General features: G+C 51.1%; 1 protein-coding gene across 1 annotated transcript in view; it reads right to left on the reverse strand.

The window, feature by feature from the left end:
- ACAN (aggrecan) overlaps positions 1-21,975 on the reverse strand; it is a 36,412-nt gene extending 14,437 nt beyond the window's left edge. Inside the window, 12 exon segments of the mRNA XM_049705293.1 lie at positions 19-129; positions 959-4,075; positions 7,086-7,301; positions 9,093-9,386; positions 10,697-10,824; positions 11,323-11,497; positions 13,356-13,760; positions 14,782-15,075; positions 16,808-16,935; positions 18,247-18,421; positions 19,356-19,739; positions 21,493-21,975. Coding sequence (XP_049561250.1) covers positions 19-129; positions 959-4,075; positions 7,086-7,301; positions 9,093-9,386; positions 10,697-10,824; positions 11,323-11,497; positions 13,356-13,760; positions 14,782-15,075; positions 16,808-16,935; positions 18,247-18,421; positions 19,356-19,739; positions 21,493-21,562 — 5,497 coding nt within the window. The 5' untranslated portion in view covers positions 21,563-21,975.
- Between the last annotated feature and the right edge of the window lie 231 nt (positions 21,976-22,206).

Here is a 22,206-nt window from a genome sequence, read left to right on the forward strand (position 1 = left end):
GGCCGATGAGGCTCTTACCTATGTCTCAGTGCTTGCCAGTGTGGCCAGGGGGACACAGGCATATGATGTGTCCCTCTGTCTCCTGGCAGGTCCCTGCACCGCAGGGCTCCTTGGCACAGGTGGTGGGGTCTGCAACCCCCGGGGAGAGGCTGAGCACCAAGAATGTAGATGCCTGGGGTACAGCACAGCCTCTACGACCTCGAGGGTGGGGCCTGAGGCCCCAGAAGCCCACAAGGCTGGTTCTGGGTCAACATGCTTCTGACGACCCTGTCCCTCCTGAGTCCCAGCATCTGGGAGTGGTTGGGGGGCTCTCTGACTGGGGAAGGTCTCTCAGCACAGGGGGAGGCAAGTGATCCCAACGCAAAAAGCAAAGGAAAATCATCAGCCTCTGGTGTCCAGTGCCAGGTTTGTGTCAAGGTGAGGCCATCACTATAGTGCAGAGGATTCACCTGCACAGGGTGAGGGTGGGGAGGCAGGGTCTAAAGGCAGGACACAGCCAAAATGACACTTCATAGTTCCTTGAGCTGTGCAGGTTTTCACCCTGCACAAAGCAAATACTGGGGCATAAATATCATCAGCAGATTCATTCTCTCATCTCACACTCACTCCATGGGAAACGGGCATAAGCAGAATTTCCAGCACTATCTAAATAGTGCTTCCCGTGCCAAGTACAGACAGTTGAATTCACATATAAATGTTTGTGTCATGTAACTCCACTGTAACAATAATAATCACGAATCTACAAGTGTGCACTGTGTGCAAAGTATGACGCTTGTTCTCTACATATTTATATCTTGCTTAATCTTTCTTGGTACTATTCCCGTTCTACAGATGACGCTCAGAGAGGTTAAGAAACTTTCTTGAGGCTGCACAGCTCATCTGTGCTCAGAACTTGAACCTACACGGCTACAGTCTGAACTACCCAAACCCATTTAAAGGAAAATAATCCCAACAATACCTGCCATGGTTGCCTCTGATTCATCTGTCCCTCCTGGAGAGTTTGGGATGGAAGCATCAGTTGGGGAGGTGGGTGTTTTGGCTGTTTGGGTCTCTTCTCCTGAGTGCTCGGGGCTTGAGGACTCCATTTCTAGATGCGCCTCTGCAGGGCTCTGGGTCTGCTGCGTCCACTTGGATTCCAGGATGGTGGTGCTGATGACAACATCCAACCCCGAGGTGTGACCAGACAGGTCTCTGCTGATTTCAGTCCTGTCTCCAGAAGCCATGGGAGTGGCCGAAGGTGAGCCTGATGCCTCTGTGCCCACGTCATAGGTGGTGGTTGACTCTCCGCTCACTTCCGGGGCAGCCGAGCCCTCCCTGGGGCCTTCCTGAAAGGCTGAGGTGCTACCTGTCACTCCCAGGCCTGAGGCTCCCTCCAGATCAGCTTCATGGAAGGTGGAGGTGGTTCCACTCAGATCAGGGGACCTGGAAGTGCCTCCGCTGGCCTCGGGGACAGCAGATGCTCCCACCTCAGCCTCAGGATAGGCAGACGTCTCGCTGCTAGATTCTGGGACTGATGATGCTTCTACCCCAGACCCGGGGAATCTTGGTGTATCCCCAGATGCAGAGGTTTCTCCACTGGACTCAAAACGCTGGGGGGTGTATGTTACAGGGGGTCTTTGGCCCAGTTCCTGGGAAACAGTAGGCTCAGTAACACCCTCCACGAACTCAGAAATGATTAAAGTAACTTCTGGAAGTCCTGAGGCCTCCCCACTGGTGCTCGTGGGTGCAGAGGATTCTCCGCTTACATCAGTGGTGCCAGAAAAGTCCCCACTAAAATATGGAGTACTTGATGGCTCTCCACTGGGCTCTACCAGTCCAGACTGAAGTCCACTTAGGTCCAAAAGTCCTGAATGGTCTCCAGACATGTCTGGTGCTCCAGATGGGGCACCACTAAGTTCCAAAATGCCCGAAGGCCCTTCTCCTGCTTCTTGGGCTGTGGGAACCTGGGTTACAGATTCCACCAAAGTTCTGTCTACAAGAGAGACAGTGGAGAAACCAGATGGAAGTCCACGGCCATCATATGCTCCGGAGGGCTGGCTGCTCCCACTCTCAGCTCCAGAGGACTCTCCACTGACCTCAGCTACTCTGCTTGGCAGGCCACTGAATTCTGGAGGCTGGGGTGTAAACCCACTGGAGTCAATTACTCCAGAAGAGAGTCCACTGACATCCACTATCCCAGATGTGCCTGAGAGATCTGCCTCTCCTGAAGGGAGGCCACTGAGTTCCACGGACCCTAAACCTTCTTCTTCTTTAAATGTAGTTGGGGTCACTTCAACCAAACTGGTGTCCACGAATGTAATGCCAGAAGATTCACCACTGCCACTCACGGCACTGGAAACCAGGTCACGGATTCCGGATGTTGTCCCACTGAACCCTGGTAACCCTGATGGCTGCCCACTGAGATCAGGGATCCCGGACGTTTCTCCACTCATGTCGGTTATGCCAAATGGTGGACCAATGCCAGAAAGAACTCCAGAAGCTTCTCCACTGATTTCTGGTTGTCCGGAGGACAGTCCACTAAGCTCAGTCACACCAGATGTTTCCCCAGAAAACCCTGATGGCTGCCCACTGACCTCAAAAAGTCCAGATGTTCCCCCACTAATGTCAGGAAACCCTGATGGCTGTCCACTGACACCAAAGAGTCCAGATGTTTCCCCACTGATGTCAGGAGTCCCAGATGCCTGGCCACTGAGTTCAGCTCCTGAAGAGAGTCTGCTTGCTCCTCCACTAATGTCCAACTCACTGAAGGGCAGCCCAGATGTTTCTCCAGCACCACTGATGCCAATGGTTCCCCTTCCTTCTAGTTGACCTGCAGTGGTGGCTGTGACCACTTCCACCAACGTAGTATCCACTAGGGAGACAGTTGGGAACCCAGATGGAAGTCCACTGAAGTCAGGAAGGCCAGAAGATGGGCCACTTCCAAGGTCCACCCCAGAATACTCACCACTAAATCCAGAGGGAAGGCCACCTGCTTCTGGAGCTTGCCCACTTCCTAGAGTTCCAGAAGGTATTCTGCCAAGGTCCAAGACTCCAGAAGCTGACCCAATCAAGTCTTCTTTTCCAGAAGTCAACCCACTAAGATCCTCAGCTCCAGAAGCAGAGACCTCCAGACTTTCCCTTCCAGAAGGAAGTCTACTAAGGTCCCCTACTCCAGAAGCAGAGGTCTCCAGATGATCCTCACCTACAGAAGGAAGTCCACTGAGGTCCTCTACTCCAGAGACAGAGGTCTCTAGACCCTCTCCTCCAGAAGGAAGTCCACTAAGGTCCTCTACTCCAGAGGCAGAGGCTTCTGGACCTTCTCCAGAAGGAAGTCTGCTGAGATCCTCTATTCCAGAGGCAGAGGTTTCTGGACCTTCTCCAGAAGGAAGTCCACTGAGGTCCTCTACTCCAGAGACAGAGGTCTCTAGGTCCTCTCTTCCAGAAGGAAGTCCACTAAGGTCCCCTACTCCAGAAGCAGAGGTCTCTAGATGATCCTCACCTACAGAAGGAAGTCCACTGAGGTCCCCTACTCCAGAGACAGAGCCCTCTGGGACCTCACCTCCAGAGGGCAACCTGTCAACTTCAGGAGTGGTGGTCCACGTAATTCTATCTTCATCTCCTGAAGCCAGTCCACTTTCCACAGGCAGGACTGAGCCCACTGTAGAGGTGAGCCCACTGAAGTCAAGGTCTTCAGAGGGCAGTCCACTTGCAATTTCCCCTGAAGGCTGCCCACTGGAGTCTAGGTGTCCTGAAATTTCGCCACTGCCTGTGAAGTCACCACTGACTTCAGGCACCCCAGATACCTCCCCAGAGCCTGGCAGCTCAGTCCTGCTGGGCACCGGGGCTGAAAGTGTGGATGGCTCCTCTGAGGGGAACAGCTCCTCTGAGGGGAACGGTTTCTCTGAGGGGAACGGTTTCTCTGAGGGGAACGGTTCCTCTGAGGGGAATGGCTCCTCAGAGGGGAATGGTTCTTCTGAGGGCAACGGCTTTTCTGAGGGCAATGGCTCCTCCGAGGCTGAGGGCACTTCCGTTGCAGAAGGGCCTTCTGTGCTCTCCTCTGTTGCTGTGCTAGTGGGAAGCCATGTAGGAGGGACCCCTGGAGGAAAGGAAGAAGAAAGATGAGGTGTGGATTTAGTAACTCTGCCCCATTTTAAGCTCATGCAGAGAAGCTGAACTCCATTCCTTCCACAGTAAAACTTTTCTCTCAAGAGCTCAGAGATGTGTCCAGACATTTTCTAATGGAACCTCGCACAGCCTCTTGGGAAGGATGGGGACCAGAAACTCCCCGCCACCCTCAGGCTACGCTTTGTGAGACCCTAGGGGGCGCCATTCACACTAGTTACAGAATGTGGGGGACTGGCTGCCACTGAAGACAGTCAAGGTCACCTTTCAAGTACTTCCACATTATTACCTCATTTATCTAAAACCATGATTTTTAAAGTGTGGTCTCCAGACCATCAGCACCAACCTTCACCTGGGAACTTGGCAGAAAAGCAAATTCTCAGATCCTACCCCAGCCCCATTGACTTAGGAATTCTGGGGCGGGACATGGCACTATGTGTTTTTTTTTTTTTTTTTTTTTTTTTGCGGTACACGGGCCTCTCACTGTTGTGGCCCGTCCCGTCGCGGAGCACAGGCTCGGGACGCGCAGGCTCAGCGGCCATGGCTCACAGGCCCAGCCACTCCACGGCATGTGGGATCTTCCAGGCCCGGGGCGCGAACCCGTGTCCCCTGCTGTGGCAGGCAGACTCTCAACCACTGCGCCACCAGGGAAGCCCATACTATGTGTTTTAATAAGCTCTCCCTATCATGCTGATACTCCTTGAAAGTGGGAATTGTTCATCCAGACCCATCCCTCTGAGGCTGAGAGGGCAGGGTGATGTTTGCAAAAATACGTGAACTTTTTCAATTCTGAGAGCCCTATTACAGAGGACTTGGAAAATATAGAAAAAAAAGAAAAGAACAGAAAAGAAAACCCCACCATCCTAAATAATCATGGTTACATTATTTTCTTTCTGTCTTGTTTCCTTTGGCATTTAAAAATAACTAGCTGGAATTATACCTTGCATGTATTTTTGGGCTAATTTCCTAGGCAGAGAACATGAGCACAGAGGGTACTGGGTCCCAGTGGGCAGGCCTACTCTCACTTAAAGGAGAATCCTGGAGGGGGGGTGGGGAGTTCGATATAGCAGTGGTGACATGTAAGACGATTTTAAATGGATAAATACACACACACACACATACATGTATTGGGTTGGCCAAAAGTTTGTTTGGGTTTTTCGGTAAGAGGCTATGGAAAAACCCGAATGAACTTTTTGGCCAATCCTATATATATATATATATATATATATATATATATATATATATATATATACACCACATATCAGAAAATAGACACTTACAGATATGATATAACGTTTCTCTTTGAAATACATCTACATTTCTTTTCAAAAGGAGGTCAATTTAAAGAAAAAGATACAGAGTTAATAGCAGTAGAGATGGTTCCCCGGTAAGGCTCAAATCAGCGAGGTGGTGGGGAACTGAAGAAATATTGGAAAACATTTCTATGGGGCCACTGGAGTCCCCTCCCATGGATAACTCCCGTTAGTGGCTGCCCGAGTCCTGTGCCAAGCCACACACTCATGCCAAAGAGGCCTTGGTTATTCTTGTCCTTGTGAAGGTCAAGGAAAGGGCCTCAAGCAGGTATGGCTGCTGGGTGAGGTCTTGGGGTTAGAATCCCACCTGCTCCACCGATGCATCTTTACCTTCTGGTTTTGCATTTCCAGCACCCAGAGGAGCACTTGGTGTGGCCAAATTGCTTGGGAACTGTGCACTGAATGACTGGATAAATTAGTGGGAAGCTTTGATGTACCCCTGGGCGAGCTGACTCTAAAAGGTGCACACAGGTTACTGTGCATTGCTCTAATTCAGCCTTATCCAAAGTGGACCATGTTAAAAATGCTCCGTGAAGGGGCTTCCCTGGTGGCACAGTGATTAAGAATCTACCTGCCAATGTAGGGGACACGGGTTCGAGCCCTGGTCCGGGCAGATCCCACACGCTGCATAGCAACTAAGCCCGTGCACCACAACTACTGAGCCTGCGCTCTAGAGCCCACGAGCCACAACTACTGAAGCCCGTGCACCTAGAGCCCATGCTCTGCAACAAGAGAAGTCACTGCAATGAGAAGCCCTGAGAAGACCACACACTGCAACAAAGAGCAGCCTCCATTCGCCACAACTAGAGAAAGGCCACGTGCAGCAACGAAGACCCAAAGCAGCCTAAATAAATAAATTAATTAATTAAAAAAATGAAAATTCTCCATGATAAAAAAAGACTCTCTGATCAGATTCATTTGGCACACACTGAATACATTGCCCCCCTCTGCCTTACAGTGCATATTAGCATATCCAAGGCTCTGAGAAGGTCTGCAGTGGGGGAAATCTGTATCTTCCTGTAAGCCAGGATTTCCCAAACCTTATGGCTAGAAAACACTTTTTCCAATAGGGTTTGGGGGTCTTCCGATTTCATCCCATCAAATCCCATCTGATTTAATCATAACAGATGTTGCTCAGCAAGTTCTGACTGGGGACGCCTGGCCCAGAAGAGGGACACGGAAGGAGAAGTGGGGCAAGGAGACAGGTCACAGTCAGACTGCCCACAGCCACCCCCTCCCAGGCCCTTTCCCCTCTACTGGAGCTCCCCCTGCAAGAGAGTTTTTAAGAGGTTAGAGAGTAGGGGTGTAAATGCAGGAGCACAGAGTGAGAGCCCTCTGATTGACACAGTGCTGGGCATTTGGGGGTGTGTAGCTGGAAGACAGTGCGGAGAGAGAGAGAGACAGAGAGAGAGAAAGAGAGAGACAGAGAGAGAGGGAAAGAGGTGTGTTTTATGAACAAAGCTGCCCTTTCTCTCCCTTGGGGTTTGTCCTAGAGGCCCGCTGAGGTGGCGGAAGTTGCCCACAGCGGCACACTTAGCTAGTGTAAGGGCTGGGGAAACAGAGCACAAGTCCCAGGGGGAGACCACCCTGCCCTCCACCCACCGGGGCACACCCTAGGCTGCCAGGCGTGTGACGCATCGGGACGTGGCCCGGAGCCCGAGCCACACAGACCTGGCAGTGGGGAAGTGCCCGCTGGCGTGTAGGCGGGCTCCCATTCCGTCTGGTTTTCTGGCTCAGTGGTGAAGTCTGGGATTGCAGTCGTCTCCTCCCCAACAGGAACAGCAGCCACGCTGGGCCCCACTTCAGTAGTGATCCAGGCTTCCACCTCAGGGCGTTCTGTGGGTGTCCTACCCTCCTCTTCTCCTGGAGACGGCGCCGCTGGGATGCCTAAAGGGCACGTGGGTGGTGAGGGTTCCTTCTTACCAGTGACCCAATCCAGGCTGGCCCTTCTTGAGGGCAACTAGGGGATCCTGAGGTGGGCCAGGCCAGTGCACAAACCTTACTGGTCCTTGGCCTCCCACCACCCCACCCAGTCCAGTAGGATGGCTCTTGTCCTCAATTAATAAGAGCCGTTTGCATCAGTTATATCGATATGCACACACCATCGGCACTTTATTTCAGAGAGGTCTGGGGCACCTCTTCTACAGAATCTATTATACCTGCCAGGCGTTGTTTAAAGGTGTTATGCATATAAAATCATTTTATCCCACAATGGCCATGTGAAACAGATACTATTATCTCATTTACAGATAGGGAAACTAAGGCACAGAGGTAAGTGACTTGTCCAGTGTCAGTGGCTTCTAAGTGATAGATCTAGTCTTTGGACCCAAGTATCCGGTGCCAGACTCTCTGCTCTCAAGTACTGCAATGATGCTGCTTTTCTTGGGGACAGAAATTATATTCCAAGTGTGTCTGGATCAAAATCAGGAGAGTGCTATTTAAAATGCATGAAGCCATCCTGGCACTGATGGCTGAAGGCAGGATTCATTGACTGGGGGTAATTGTTCTGGTTTAGTGGGCTCGATTGGGAAGGAAGCCAAACTTCTTGGCAGTTATATAAGAGGCTGAGTTTACAGAGGGTTGGGCATGGATGGTGGAGATGCATGGGAGGAATTTACTGGGAGGCTAACTGGCTTGGCTTCTAATTCCCAGAGCAGGGAGAAGGGTACTGGGGCAAGAGCCTCATCAAATCCTCTGGGAGGGAATTGGCTTTCTTAGGCTGGCAGAGTGGGACTGAACTTTCTTTGAATTAGGTTTTAAAAGGGGACCTGAAAGTCTGGGAAACTTTGGGGTTCTCAGGGTTTTTTTACAATTAACTTTATTTTGAAATAATTACAGATTCATGGGCAGTTACAACGATACTGAGTTTTGATGTATAATATGTAAAATATGGCACAAGCCATTACCACAATCTACATTCTAGGCAGTGCATCTAGACCCATGGACCTTGTGAGAACTCATCCAATCAGAACCCAGCAAGGCCTTGGCCGTGCCCTGGCCATGCCCACTGAGTTGTTTGATGATGTCACTCTCAGAACTCTGGTAACATGGCATCAAGTACCCAGCATGGGTCAATTTAAAATGTGAATTTTTGGTGCTTGGTGAAGAATAATAATTTGACTAAACTCATCACAGAAATATTTAGAAGGTGAAAATTTGACAAAGGTGTACAAATTAAAACAGTATATGAATATATATGTGTGTGTGTTATTTACTTATAATAATAAAGGTAACATTTATTGAGCACTTACTATGTCCTAGGCACTATGCCAAGCATACTGTGTGCACTACCCTTGTTAATCCTTCCAGCAACCCTTTGAGGTAGAAACTATTGTATCACTATTTTATAGATGAAGCAGAGGAACAGAGAGGTTAAGTGACTTGCACAAGGTCACATAGCTACTAAGCAGCAGAGCCATGATTAAAATTCGGGTCTGCCTGATCTTAGAGCCCAAGTTCTTACTCATTTCTCTCTGTGTGTCTCTGGGAGCATTTTAGAAGGATGTGCTTGCCTTGGGGTCAAAGTCTAGGGTCATGCTAGCTCCAGAGCTGCCCCTGCCCAGAAAAACTGCCTTTTTCCTCTTTGCTGTGATGGATGGACAGAGGTCAGGGGGGATGAGCCGGGGGAGTCACCACCCCAGACAGAAGGGGTGCCGGAGGAGAGGTGAAGGCACATACCTCGGAAGCAGAAGGCGTGGTGCCGGGACAGCGGGTCCAGGAGGCCTGTCTGGTTGGGGTAGAGATAGACGGTTCTCACACCTGGCTTGTCCCCACCGCAGGCAGGCCTTGGGGTGACGATGGGGTAGCGGAGGCTGCCGTCAGATAGCCAGCCAGCGTAGCACTTGTCCAGGCCCTGGCTCCAGGCAGCATAGAGCTGGCCCGTGGTGGCCAGTGTGGCGTTTTGGGTTTCACAGAACTCCTGTGCTTCCTGGAAGGTGAACTGCTCCGGGCTTGTGGCGAAGAACACCTCCCCTGGGGGCAGAGGCAGATGGCAGGTGTGACCCTCCACCCTCACGGCCAGAGCAGCCTCTGCTCACCCAGGGTCAGGGCAGCTGAAGTAAGATGAGTTGGTTTCTCACCATGGGAAGAACCTTCCCGCCTTTCTGGATTCTCCAGTCACACTTAGACACCCCCTCCTCTGGCTAAGAGAAGAACTCCCTTGGGCACCCCGTGCTCCCCCTAACCACAGCACTTAGTCACTGAGCACTGAATGCTGTGGACCTGCCAACCCACCCGCCCCACTGTCATCCCCACCCTGTGAGCTCATCGAGGGCAGGAGGTGGGGCCTGTAGCTGCTGTTGGGGTTTGGGGTCCCAATACCCAGAACAATACCCGGGTCTCTGTCTGATTTGGGGGAAGGAAGTTCACATTTACTGAAAACCTGCTTATACCAGGCACTTTTCATACACGTCTTATTTAATACTCAAAAAAGTCTCTGACATAAGCATAAATCAACCACATTTTATAGATGAGGAAACTGAGGCCTAGGAGGTTAAGTAACTTGTCCAGTTCCCAAAACAAGTGAGTGGCAATGTTGAGATCTTTCCTGAATACGAGCATTTCCAAAATTGGGTTCACTGGAATGGTAATTTGGTGATTTTAATTGAAATGAAAATAAATGAAATAAGACCAAACAAAAGGTCTGTGTTTTTTGTTTTTTTGTGGTACACGGGCCTCTCACTGTTGTGGCCCCTCCCGTCGCGGAGCACAGGCTCCGGACGCGCAGGCTCAGCGGCCATGGCTCACGGGCCCAGCCGTTGCGCAGCATGTGGGATCCTCCTGGACCGGGGCACGAACCCGTGTCCCCTGCATCGGCAAGCGGACTCTCAACCACTGTGCCACCAGGGAAGCCCCAAGGGTCTGTGTTTAACTAAGCTTGGGTGATGCTTGGTTAAGCAGAGTTAAAGAGATATTTTTTACTGCAGGACTTGTCAGAGCCTTTGATTTGTTCATAGGCATTGGGATTCTCCATGAGGCAGAAGGTGTATGTAATACTTTTTGGTATAAGTAAATTAATTTATTTATCCTTAGAACTTATTGCTTTTTCAAGAAACCAGCGCTCCCCCGCAATGCTGGGGAATCCACATGAACCATCTGGGAGGGAGAGGAGGGGCCTGACCTGAGAGACCGGCTGGGAAGCCCTTCTTTCTTAAACAGGATCCTTCCCCTGCTCCCCGCCCAGGTGGGAATGGGATTAGGTGGATGGTAATTCCCTCTTCTCTGTGTCACCCCATCAGCCCCCTGCCTGTCTAGAGACCAAAATGTGAGAACGTGGTCTGTACCATCGAGTCTGTCCACGTAGCAGTAGACATCGTAGGTTTCTGATGGTGGTCGCACGCCATAGGTCCGGACCCCCGGGCTGCTGTCCTTGTCACCCACACATGGGGTCCGTGGGCTCACAATGGGGTATCTGCAGAGGAGGATGGGAAGGGCAGATGAAGGCCTGTTCCGGGGCCTGGGGATGCAGGGCCTCAGAGTGTGGATGGCAGGTCACTTGGGGACTTGGGCAGGGTGTGTCTTCTGCTGTCCAGTGGGATTCAAACCAGGAAGGAACTTCTCAGTCAGCACATTCCCTGTGTGGCTGGGGGAAGGGTCTGGGGGCCGCTGGGGGATTCCTGGCTTCAGAAGAAAGCCCACGGCATGGAAGGGCCAAGCTGGGGAAGACTGTGGGGCTTGACAAGGAGCTCTCTCTATGTCTCTTGAGGTGAAATGGCCAAGGAGTTAATGTCACCTGAGGCCCATCCCCACTGTCTCAGAATATGCCTTGATTCTGAGGGAGAAATTAAGGGATTAGCCAGAAACCACTAATTAATGGGCATGCAGTGTGGTGGGTGCCCGCTCTGGCTCCCCAAGCCTGACCTCTCATGGTTGGGTTTGGGTTAAGAGGGGAACCCAGCTAGTCTGTCACCTGACGGTCTGGTCCTGCAGCCAGCCAGCGTCACACTGCTCGTAGCCTGCTTCATAGGCGGCCTGGAGCTGTTCGGGCGAGGCGATGACGGCCCCGGTGCGCAGGCAGGCCTGCTGGGCCTCCTCAAAGGTCAGCGAGTAGCGGGAGGAGCCCGGGCGGTAGTGGAACACAACTCCTGGGTCGGGAGGAGAGGGAGAGAAGGAGAAACAGGTCAGGCTCAAGGCATGGACCAGGTGCCACAATGCCAGTGACCATGGTGCCTGGTTCTCAAGGCTCTGCAGGTATGGAGGGAGCCCTGGCTCCTTGAGGAATGACCTCCCTTCACCCCCTCCTTCCTTTCCTACTCCCGATCTGATTCCTAGTCAAGCTAGTCCTCTCTGCTTGTTCAAACCACTCCTGAAAGCCACCTCCTTGAGAGAGCCTTCTAGGACTCTTCTGCCGTAAGTCTTCCCAGCCCTCCTTTCTGGACTCCCTACTCCTGGGCTGCTCATTTTTCCTATTACTCTTGAAAACAAATGCATTTTCTCTTATTGTGGAAAGAATAAACAATCATTACAGAGCATTTGGAAAATATAGAGAAGGATAAGGAAGAAATCAAACAACCACTGCATTTCTTCCACTTGGCCCAGGGTCCAGGGTTCAGGGGATGGGTGGTCCTCCTGAAAGTGGCCGCAAGAGTTTGTGTGGGTGCACCGGGTGTATTTCTGGTGAGTGAGCTCATAGCTTTTGCCAGATTCCCAAAGGGTCTGGGCTCCACACAGCTTATCCTGGAGCCCCTACTTACTCTGCCTCCCCCATTGCATTCAGCTGGACACACATTTGCTTTTGACACTCCCCTGGGTGACTGGCCAGTTTATGTCACAGCTGTGGATCCCCAATCTGAGTCTGCCCCTGTTCTTGTCCTGTTCTGGGTTAGCTGTTCATGTGTCCATTGGCACCTTCCCATGTGGTGGCCACGTGGAGACAGTGAGGGTCTCTCCAGCCCTGGGCCAACCCTGGGACTCAGCTACGGTTGGTGTTACTCCAAAACTTCTAAACAATTCTTCCTTCTCAACATACTGTATTAATCTGGGCAATTCAGGCTGAAATCTCACTTGGTGGTATCGTGGGTGTGATGGTGGATGGCAGTGTCCATTTGCCCCTCCTCCAGGAGGGGACACCACCAAGGTCCTTAAGGAGGCCACCCCACTACGTCCTTCCTGATCACGGACTTGAGTCTGGGGACCAGCTGGGCTTTATGTGATGTGACATTCCAATAATCCAGACACTTATTAAGCACCTGAAACACCATCATCCCAGAACTGGGGTGGCAAACGTTTTCTGGAAAGGGCCAGACAGAACACATTTTAGGCTTCGTGGGCTAAATGGTTTCTGCACAACTATTTAATCCTACCATGATAGCCCTAAATGGCCACAGACAACATGTTACCAAATGGGTGTGGTTTTTTTTCCAATCAAACTTTATTTGTAGACATTAAAGTTTGAATTTTATATAATTTTCATTATATGTCACAAAATATTCTTCTTCTTTTGACTTTCCCCCTCAAGTATTTAAAAAGTTTCTTAACTCTTAGTTCATGGGCCATATAAAAACAGAGGATGGGCTGGATTTGGTCCACGGGCCAGTTTGCTGACCCCTGTCCTGGAGGGTCAGTGCTGTGAGAGGCCCAGGGGTCACCCAGTGCAGCCGACCTCAAGCGGTTCTATTCTATGGAAGTGCCTGATGGGGCTAGGAGGGCCCCTGGGAAAAAGAGCCCCCATTCTCCATCACACTTCACCTCTACCTGTTGATATATACCACCTATGACTTCATTGGAAGGAAATGCTTTGTGGCAAAAGAGCCATAGACACACAAAAGAGCGTGGGTATCACTGGTCTGGCCCATCCCCCTTGTTTCACAAATGAGGAGAGTCAAGTCTGAGAGGAGGGAGGCTTGTCCCACGTCCCAGGTTAAGCTAAAGGTATAGAAGACCCCCAGGCCAAGCTCTTTCCACCTACCCTCGATGCAGCCCCCCTGAGGGGCGGGCACTTACCCCCTGGCAGTCGTGGCTGCCCAGGGACCTCGGTTGCACCTGGGGCTGCGGTCACCTGCACAACGAGGTCCTCGCTGGTGAAGGCCGTCGGAGCGCCCAGGCCAGGTGTGGACTCCTCGGGAAAGGCCCAGGGCCGGGTAGCCTCTCCAGTCCTGTTCTCGGCCTCAGAGAAGGCGGTGGCCCCTACTTCGGGGGCAAAAGTGAGGGGCTCCTCGGGCTCCAGGGCGGTAGGGGTGATGTCAAAGACGGGTTTCACTGTGAGGATCACGCTGCCTCGGGCTTCACCCTCGGTGATGTTTCGTGGCAAAGGCAGCTCCACATCAGGCCAGGTCACCGTCTGGATGGTGATGTCCTCCTCACCACCCACCCCGAAGAAATCTTCTGGGATGTCCACAAAGTCTTCACCTGGGGCCGGGGGTTAAAGACAGGCATTAGTGCTCAGCCTGGGGCTGGCTTGGGGGAGGTGAGCAACGGATTGCCTCCTCCTCTGCTAAGGAAGGAAAGCACCTACTGTGTGCCTGGTACCTGGCTAGGCCCATTGCAGTGGTCCTCAACGATTTGAGTATTTATTATAGGGGTGCCCACGATTTCCAGACTGTAAGAGAATGCAGTCACCAGAGCACAAGACTGACCAATCAGCTCACTGCTTGTAAAGCCATCTTGTTCCAACATCCCTTCCTGATTAATGCCAGACAGTTGTCTCCTTACCTATCTTGTGAGTATCTGTTGACCATCTGATGTTATAACTAGCCAACTGGACAATGTAAATCCGCTACAAAGAGAAATGGAAAAATCTTCCCAAGGATGCAGGGGCTCATGAAGTTGATGAAGGTGCCATGAGAGAACTGCCTGCCTCAGTCATGAACAAACGGGGGTCTGGCAGAAACAAGCCATTTAGTAATTAACAAAGAGAGCAACCATGAGGATGCTAGAACTTCAAACAGGGTGGTAGGAATATTGAAAGGTTAAGAGAAGTTTTGGGGGAAATTCTAATATTTTTGCACAAGTAACCCTCTTCATGTAAGAGCAGGCTGTGGAAGTTAAACATGAAATGAGCTATGTTGTTGTGCTAGCACCAGTTTTGTCATAAAATTTACTCAACTCCAAATTATTCATTGTTTTTTTTCCCCTCCAATAATTAGCACTTAATTGTAAGTATAACCTAGACTGTGTAAAATATAAGATAAAAACATTTTTTAAAGTTTTAGTTTAGTTTTAGTTTTAAGGCTGGGTACGCTGCAGCCTTCAGTGCTTCTACCTTAGCTCCCCTAGGAACCCGTGAAAATAGAGGGTGCTAAGACAAGGGGTTCAGGTACCCAGTGGTCCTTTGGAGGGGGTAGAAACCAGCCCCCCACTCTAAGATCTCATCCTCTGGGCCCGAATTTCGGTGGCACGATCCCCTTTCCGGCCTCCAGCCCAAGCCCACCTGTGTAGCAGATGGCGTCGTAGCGGGATGAGGGGTCGGGGTATCCCGTCTGGTTGGCGTGCAGGTAGACAGTCCTCACGCCCAAGAGGTTGCCCCCGCAGTTGGGCCGGGCCTTGGAGATGGGGTAGCGCACGCTGCGGTCGGCCAGCCAGCCGGCGCTGCACATGTCCATGCCACTCTGCCAGGCCAGGTAGAGCTGGCCCGTGGTGGCCAGCCGGGCGCCCAGCCGCCGGCACTCATTGGCTGCCTCCTGGAAGGTGAACTTCTCCGGGGATGTTGCATAAAAGACCTCGCCTGCGAAAGACACATCCGGCAGGGTGAGGCGCTCCCTCCCACGCCTGCCCCATGTCCCCAGGGAGATCCATGTGGTTCCTTGGGGTTTGGCCTCTAACTTCTCAAAGCCCTGGTCCCACATGTCTGTATTTCAGATCCTGCCCTCCACTTCCTATGGGCTTTTGGGTGGGGTGATGTCAGTTTCCTAAAACAGGGACCAATAAAGAAGCTGCCAGAAAGACAAAGAAGTGAGGAAAGGGCAGAGCAAATGTGAGGCCCGGGAGGAAACTCCTGCCGGAAAGCATCTTCGCCCACACTTTTCTATGGAACTTCCTACCACCGGGGCATCTCTCCTATGAGTCAAGCATTGCCCACTGGAACAATCCTTTTTTTAAATTGATTTTTTAAAAAATATTTATTTATTCGGCTGCGTCAGGTCTTAGTTGCGGCACATGGGATCTTTGTTGAGGCATGTGGGATCTAGTTCCCTGACCGGGGATCGAACCCACAGCTCCTGCATTGGAGTGCAGAGTCTTAACCACTGGGCCACCAGGGAAGTTGCTGGAGCACTCCTTTTTACAATTCCACATTCTGATGGGAAAAGCAGGCATCAGACTTTGACCCTAATAGCAGTGTTTCCCAAATTGGGGTCTCTAGGCCCCGAAGTGTCCATAAGGTCAATGGTGGGGGCCTGTGGGCTCTTTTTACTGTTTTTGAAAACCTAACAAGGTTGTGCTGCAGGGAGGGATAGGGTGGTGGGCATCGCTCCTGGGGGTTGTTCTGTCTGTCCCTGCTCAGTGGCAGCTCTGGTTGGCCCTAATCAGTGTCTTTAATTAGCCCAAAGTGGGAACACAAATATTCGTTACTTAATCTACCAGCTTGGGCCCTGGGGTGAGAATGAGGAAAGGGGTCACGGTGGTGAGGAAGCTGGAGACGTTCCCTGCCTCACAGTGGGCCAGGTTGTCAGCCCTTCTCCTGCTTGGGCGCAGCCGTGATCTCGGGGTAGGGGTGGAGGTGCAGAGTTTGCAATGTCAAAATGTGTGAATGAGTGCTGATGGGGGAAGGGGTGTCATCCACTTGCCTGGGTAACTTGCTCAGCTCTGACTGTGACAAAACTTAACTCCCCTTACAAACCAGAGAAAGACTATAGGTTCCTTCTCGCTGCCCCTGGTGCTCTCCAGAATTAGCCCATTGGGGTGGCCTGGATAGGGCTGGGGGCTGGCAGCACAAAAGCTGAGAGAGGGTGGCTGGGAGGCCAGCTCTCCTGGGAATGACATTTCTGATAGGCTCTCCCTGGAGTGGCCTGGGTGGGAGGGGGTCCTTTGTGAGGGTGACAAGGCTGAGCTGGGCTTTAATTGTGCAGTGGAGCTTGGGACAGCGATGGGCTGGTCAAGCAGCGGGGGTCCTGGCTGGGAGGAACAGTCACAGGTGAGAGACCAGCTATAAATATTCTTGGGCCCAGTGATGGCCCAGTTTGCAGGTAACTCGGGCCATTGAGGCCCTCTCCCAACGTGGAGAGTGAGGGGGCCAGACCCTTCCTTCCTTAACTCTTCCCTCCCCGACCCATGCTGGGCATGATGAGGCTGGGGGCCAGGGAGGGGGGCGGGGCAGGGGCGGGGAGGAAGGGGGTGTTGAGGGTGTGATGTCCTGGGTCAATGCCCTGCCCAGGAGGAGGCCCCTGTGATCCTGAGGGTCAGCAGGATGAAGGGATTGGGGAGCCGGCTCTTGGGAGGTCGGGGGGGGGTGGCCTCACCCTCCATCTCCTCTGCGAAGCAGTACACGTCATAGGTTTCATTGGTGTCACGGATGCCGTAGGTTCTTACACCGGGAAATTCATCCTTGTCCCCATAGCAGGCTTCCCTTGGAGTGTGGATAGGGTACCTACCAGGAACCCAAAGTAGGGATGTGACAGTCAGGGGATGGAGGGGGCCAGTGGCCCGTGCCCTTGTATCCTCCTCCCTTGTGGGAGGAAACGGTGACTTACTGATGTGTTTGCTGAGATCTGCCTAGATCTGTGGGCTACTTGTTTCTACAGCTTTTTCCCCAGCTTTATTAAGATATGTTTTCACCGTTACTGGTGATTAAAGGCGGACCCCTTTACTGAATATTTATGGGTACCAAACATGTTCTATCAGGAGCTTGCAAATCTTTTCTGTAAAAGGGCACATAGTAAATATTTTAGGTCTTACAGGCCATAGGGTCTTCATTGTGACCTTGCCATTGTAGTGTGAATGAAGCAACCACAGACAAAATAACAGGAGTGGCTGTGTTCCCATAAAACTTTGTTTACAGAAACAAGGGGTGGGTTGGATTTGACCCATGAGCCGTAGTTTGCTGACCCTTGCTCTGTAACATTTGAGTCTCACATCAACCAAATGAGGTGCTATTACAACTCTATTTTAAACTGGAAGAAACTGGGGCCCAGAGATGTTAAGCAATTTGTTCCAGGTCACACAGCTTCCAAGTGTCAGAGTTGGGATTTGAGCCCAGCTCTTTCTGAGGCTGAGGTTGGGCTCTTGCACTATGCTAGGCTGTTGTCTTATCTTGCTTTAAAAAAAAATGGCTAATGGGTTTTGTGTCCTAAGATCTTTTGCCTACCCCAAGATTACAAAGGGATTTCCCCTTGTTTTCTTCTTGTGGCTTTGTGACTCTGGCTTTTGCATTTAGAGCTCTGATCCATCCCCAAAGAATTGTCTCATCTTGCTTTTACAGGCTTGATCACACAATTGCAGTCCCTTGAAGGCAGGGTTCTGACTGTCCTGCTGCGTAACCTAATCCTCAGCAGCTGTGCTCAGGGAAAAATGCATCAAGAGGCTTAATTTACATATGCCTTGCCTTATTAAAGACAAACTGAATGTAAAGTGGTTTACAAAAATGTATAAACAACAAAGTTTTAAAAAGATATAAGTGAAGAAATCATGGCAAAGGGAAAAATGAGTAGGAAAAATAATCATGTGTAATTTGCATGGAGAAAATGCTCGTGTAGCGCAAAGTTGCTAGTGGCCACTCACTCCACCGCAGGACAGAAGACCAAGGATTTGGGACAGGTCATCGGGGCCTGACCTAGAACTGGTCAAGGCATCCCTTCAGCCCCAGCTGAGGTTGGGCTCTGTGTCTGGCCGGCACCAGCTCAGTACTGTTCAACGTTCCAGCCCATCACCCACCCTACTCCTATGGTAGCCTGGGGCTCACCTGACAGTCTGGTCTGCCAGCCAGCCGGCGTCGCACTGGTGGAAGCCGTCCTCATAGGCGGCCTGCAGCTGCTCGGGCGTGGCGATGATGGCGCTGTTCTGCAGGCAGGCTCGCTGCGCCCTGTCGAAGTCCAGGGTGTAGCGTGTGGAGATGGCTCTGTAATGGAACACGATGCCTGCAAGACACGAGACGGCAAGAGAGCAGGTCAGGCACAGCCTCCCGTCACCCAGGCCCTTGCAGAATTAGGGCAGGAGTCAAGGGGATGTAGAGACATCTGGTCGGGCCCCTAGCTGATGGGTGGCTCCTGTCTCCACATTTGCATGTGGTCCTTCTGCCTTTCCTGGAACACCTCCGGTAATGGGGAGCTCACTACCTCACAAGGCATCTTTTTGGAAACCTGTGATAATTCTGATAATCAGAAAGTTCTTTGACTTGAACTAAAATCTGCCTCCTTATAATTTTTTCTTGTCATTCCAGGTCCCTATATTTGCTTTGCAGAAAGAGACACTTAGAGCTCCATGCACCCTCAGCCCAGGGGCATCCTAGTGGGAATCCTGTTTAAGGCACAGGCAGGAGTGGACCGTCTTTGGCGGAGTCACCCAGCGGAAAAAATCTGGTGCTGACTGAAGTCCTAGAGCCAACCAAGGACAAGCATATTCCCTGGTCCATCGAGAGCAAGGGAACCAGGGTGTCCTCATCCCTTTCTTTGGCTTCTGGAACTGGAGATGGGGGAGGGAAAAGACACCTGGGTAGAGAGTCAGGAGACTGCTCTGGCTCACTTCCAGGGAAACTTCATTCAGGCAAGTCACTTAACCTCAGTTTGCTTGTCTGTAAAATGGGGATGATCACAAGGCAACCGAATCACAGGATTGATGGGAAGAATAGACTGTCATTTTCATGCGACTGTGGCCCTGAAGAATTTAATTCATTTAAATTCCAGAGAGAGTGATGTTACCAGCTCTGTGTTAGAAGTTAAGTAACTTGACTGAGGTGCAAACCTCCAGGGGGAGGAGCCGGGATTTGAAAGCCAGACAGCCTGGCCCGAGAGAGGATGCCATTCTGGTTCTTCCTGCAGGTGAAGCAGGGCCCCTGTGGGAGGAGGCTCTCACCTTTCACCACGACCTCCACGGTGGCCTTGCTGTCCTCGATGCCGTGCATCACCTCGCAGCGATAGATCCCAGAGTCATTGGAGCGCAGGTTCTGGATTTCCAGGGTGGCGTCGCTGGGGATGGCCGGGTAGTTGGGCAGCGTGACCCTGTCTCGGTAGGCACTGTTAACCCGCACCTGCCCTTCAGTCGCCACCAGCAGCACCAGCTCCTTCTCCTTGGAAATGCAGCTCCACTTGATTCTTGGGGCGACGGGGGCGGTGGAGGGGGCGGTGGTCACGGGGTGCATGGGGTCGATGAAGTAGCAGGGGATGGTGAGGGAGCTCCCCAGGAGGGCCCGCAGCGGGGACGGTTCAGGGATGCTGACACTCAGCGAGTTGTCAGGGTCTGTGCGGGAGACACGGGGGTGGGAGACAGACCTGTTAGTGCCCAGAGAGGACCACCCAGCCTCCCTGTCAGTGCTTCTGGAAATGACAAAGTCCCACGAGTGTGCTGGTGTCTATCCTGCGCCATACGGAATTCCCTTTCCAGAGCAGCTTTCTCAAGACCTCTGGTCTCTGTGCCTCAAGCAGGAACTATGGAGCCAGAAAGGGCTGCAGAGGAGGGCAGGGGAAGCTTCAGAGGGGAGACCACTTCTCTGTTTCTGAAACTGGGGTACCCAAAGTGATGCCAAGCCATAGGATAAACAGAACCCATCTTCCTGGAGTGACAGCTTGACTCAAAAATTGGCAAAAAATTATCTGGAGATAGAAAAAATTATTATAGGGAGGAAAAAATATCCATACAACTTTTTAAGCTAAGATATAAAAATATCAAATACTTAAGGAGTATAGCGAGGCCTGCTATAAGGAGGTCTGCTTCAGGCTCCATCCTGACCTTGCAGAAGGATGAATCATTCTCTTCTGCTGTTGGGGGATCGGGAGCCTAGCTGGAGAAGCATCAGAGAGGATCAGACATTTAAGTCTGCAAAGGGTCAGACTGGGGTGGGGTGGGATATGATTAGACTCCACAAAAACACATGGAGAGCATTGATAGGGAAGATGCAGCGTGTCTGCCAAATCCTGTTAGAAGTCAAAGATCTTCCTGGAATTGGCAAGAAGGTGCCTTTGAAAAAATAGCACCTTTCATGGAGATTCATACACTTATTGAATCTTTTTTTTCCAGGAACCTAGAGGTTGAAAATAAAAATGTTTCAGGTATTTGTGGGTGGCAGATACATAACAAGGCAGGGAAAGGGGAGCCAGGAATGTTTGGGGGGAACTCTAACCTTTTGATGTCCTGGCCGGTCACCACCAGGCCCTTCACAGAAACCTCCCTCTGATACTCAACCCTAGCACGTGACATAGTGTGGTTTTAGTGGTGGTGGTTGTCTGGGGACAGCTGGAAGTGACAGCAGTGCCTGGCTCTACAGTTTTGAAAGCTCTCAACCAACCCTCGTGAACTGGGTGGGCTGTGTGGGCAAACCACCCCAGGTTATAGCCAGGGGTCCCAGAGCAAGAGTACAGATGGAGACCCATGGACCATATGTCTAAATATTTAAAAGCTATAAATCAAGCCAACAGATTGTTAAGTAAAACATGTTCTATCTTCTTATTTGACAGTGATACTTTTCAAAATGAAAAGCCGGATTCAAATTTAGAATTCTTGGATTCCTTAGAGTTTTGCATTGAGATGTGTTGGCTAAGCTGGAGGAGGGGAAATCAGGGCACCTTCTCTTCCCACCACAGCTCTGCACTTTGAGGGGTCTGTGTGTACCCCAGTCCTCACATCCCAGCCCTGTCTACACTCAAACAGCCACCCCTTCACCTCTCAGACTGGAGGCGTGGTTCCTCCATGGGAGGATGGACCCAGAGGAACGAACCATGCAGCCCTGGAAGTGACTTGGGTCCAGCTGGACAGGGAATTCTGGGCGTTCTGGGTACCCAGAGGGAGCACAGATCTGAGCGGACACATCTCACTGGCCCTACAGATTCCTCATTCTTTAGGGAGCTTTGGGGCTGGAGGAGGATAAGAGGGGCCTCTAGGGTGATGGCCCAGAGTAAGCACCAGGACTGGCAGGACTAGGTTCGGGTCCCCCATCCCCAGGGTCCAGTCCTCAGTGCCTGCTGGGGAGATGAGACATGAGTGGGAATGTCCTCACCTGAAACTTCTACTGAGATGGCTGCTGCGATGACTCTCAGAGTCAGAAACACGAAGAGTAAAGTGGTCATAGTTCACCTGGAAGAGAGGAGTTATTCGGAGGTTCAGATACAGTGAGGTTGAGGGTCATGTGTCACATGACAAGTGTGATAAAGTCCTGGCCTGTGGATCTGAAATTGCATAGGGATAAGGAGGCTATACTGATAAGCACAGGGAACTCTGCTCAGTACTCTGTAATGACCTATATGGGAAAAGAATCTAAAAAAAGAGTGGATATATGTATACGTATAACTGATTCACTTTGCTGTACAGCAGAAACTAACGCAACATTGTAAATCAACTATACTCCAATAAAAATGAAAAAAAAAAAAAAGGTAAGGAAGCTGCCTGTGACTCGAGAGATATCTTCTCCAAGAATCCCCTCCTCACAAAACCTTCACGGATTTCTCAGTTTAATTAACGGTGTGAGGCTGGAAACCTCCTCCTACCTTTTCTAGGGAACCTCTCATCTTCTGACCAACAAAGGCTCATCCTAAAGGATCCCTGCAATGGTTGATTTTATGTCAACTTGACTGGGCTCCAATATTTGGTCAAACGTTATTCTGGGTGGGTTTATGAGGGTGTTTTGGGATGAGATTAACATTTTTTAAAAAAGATTTTTCGTTTTTTTTGATGTGGACCATTTTTTAGTCTTTACTGAATTTGTTACAATATT

The sequence above is a fragment of the Orcinus orca genome, chromosome 2, assembly GCF_937001465.1.
Source record: "Orcinus orca chromosome 2, mOrcOrc1.1, whole genome shotgun sequence".
Taxonomy (NCBI): domain Eukaryota; kingdom Metazoa; phylum Chordata; class Mammalia; order Artiodactyla; family Delphinidae; genus Orcinus; species Orcinus orca.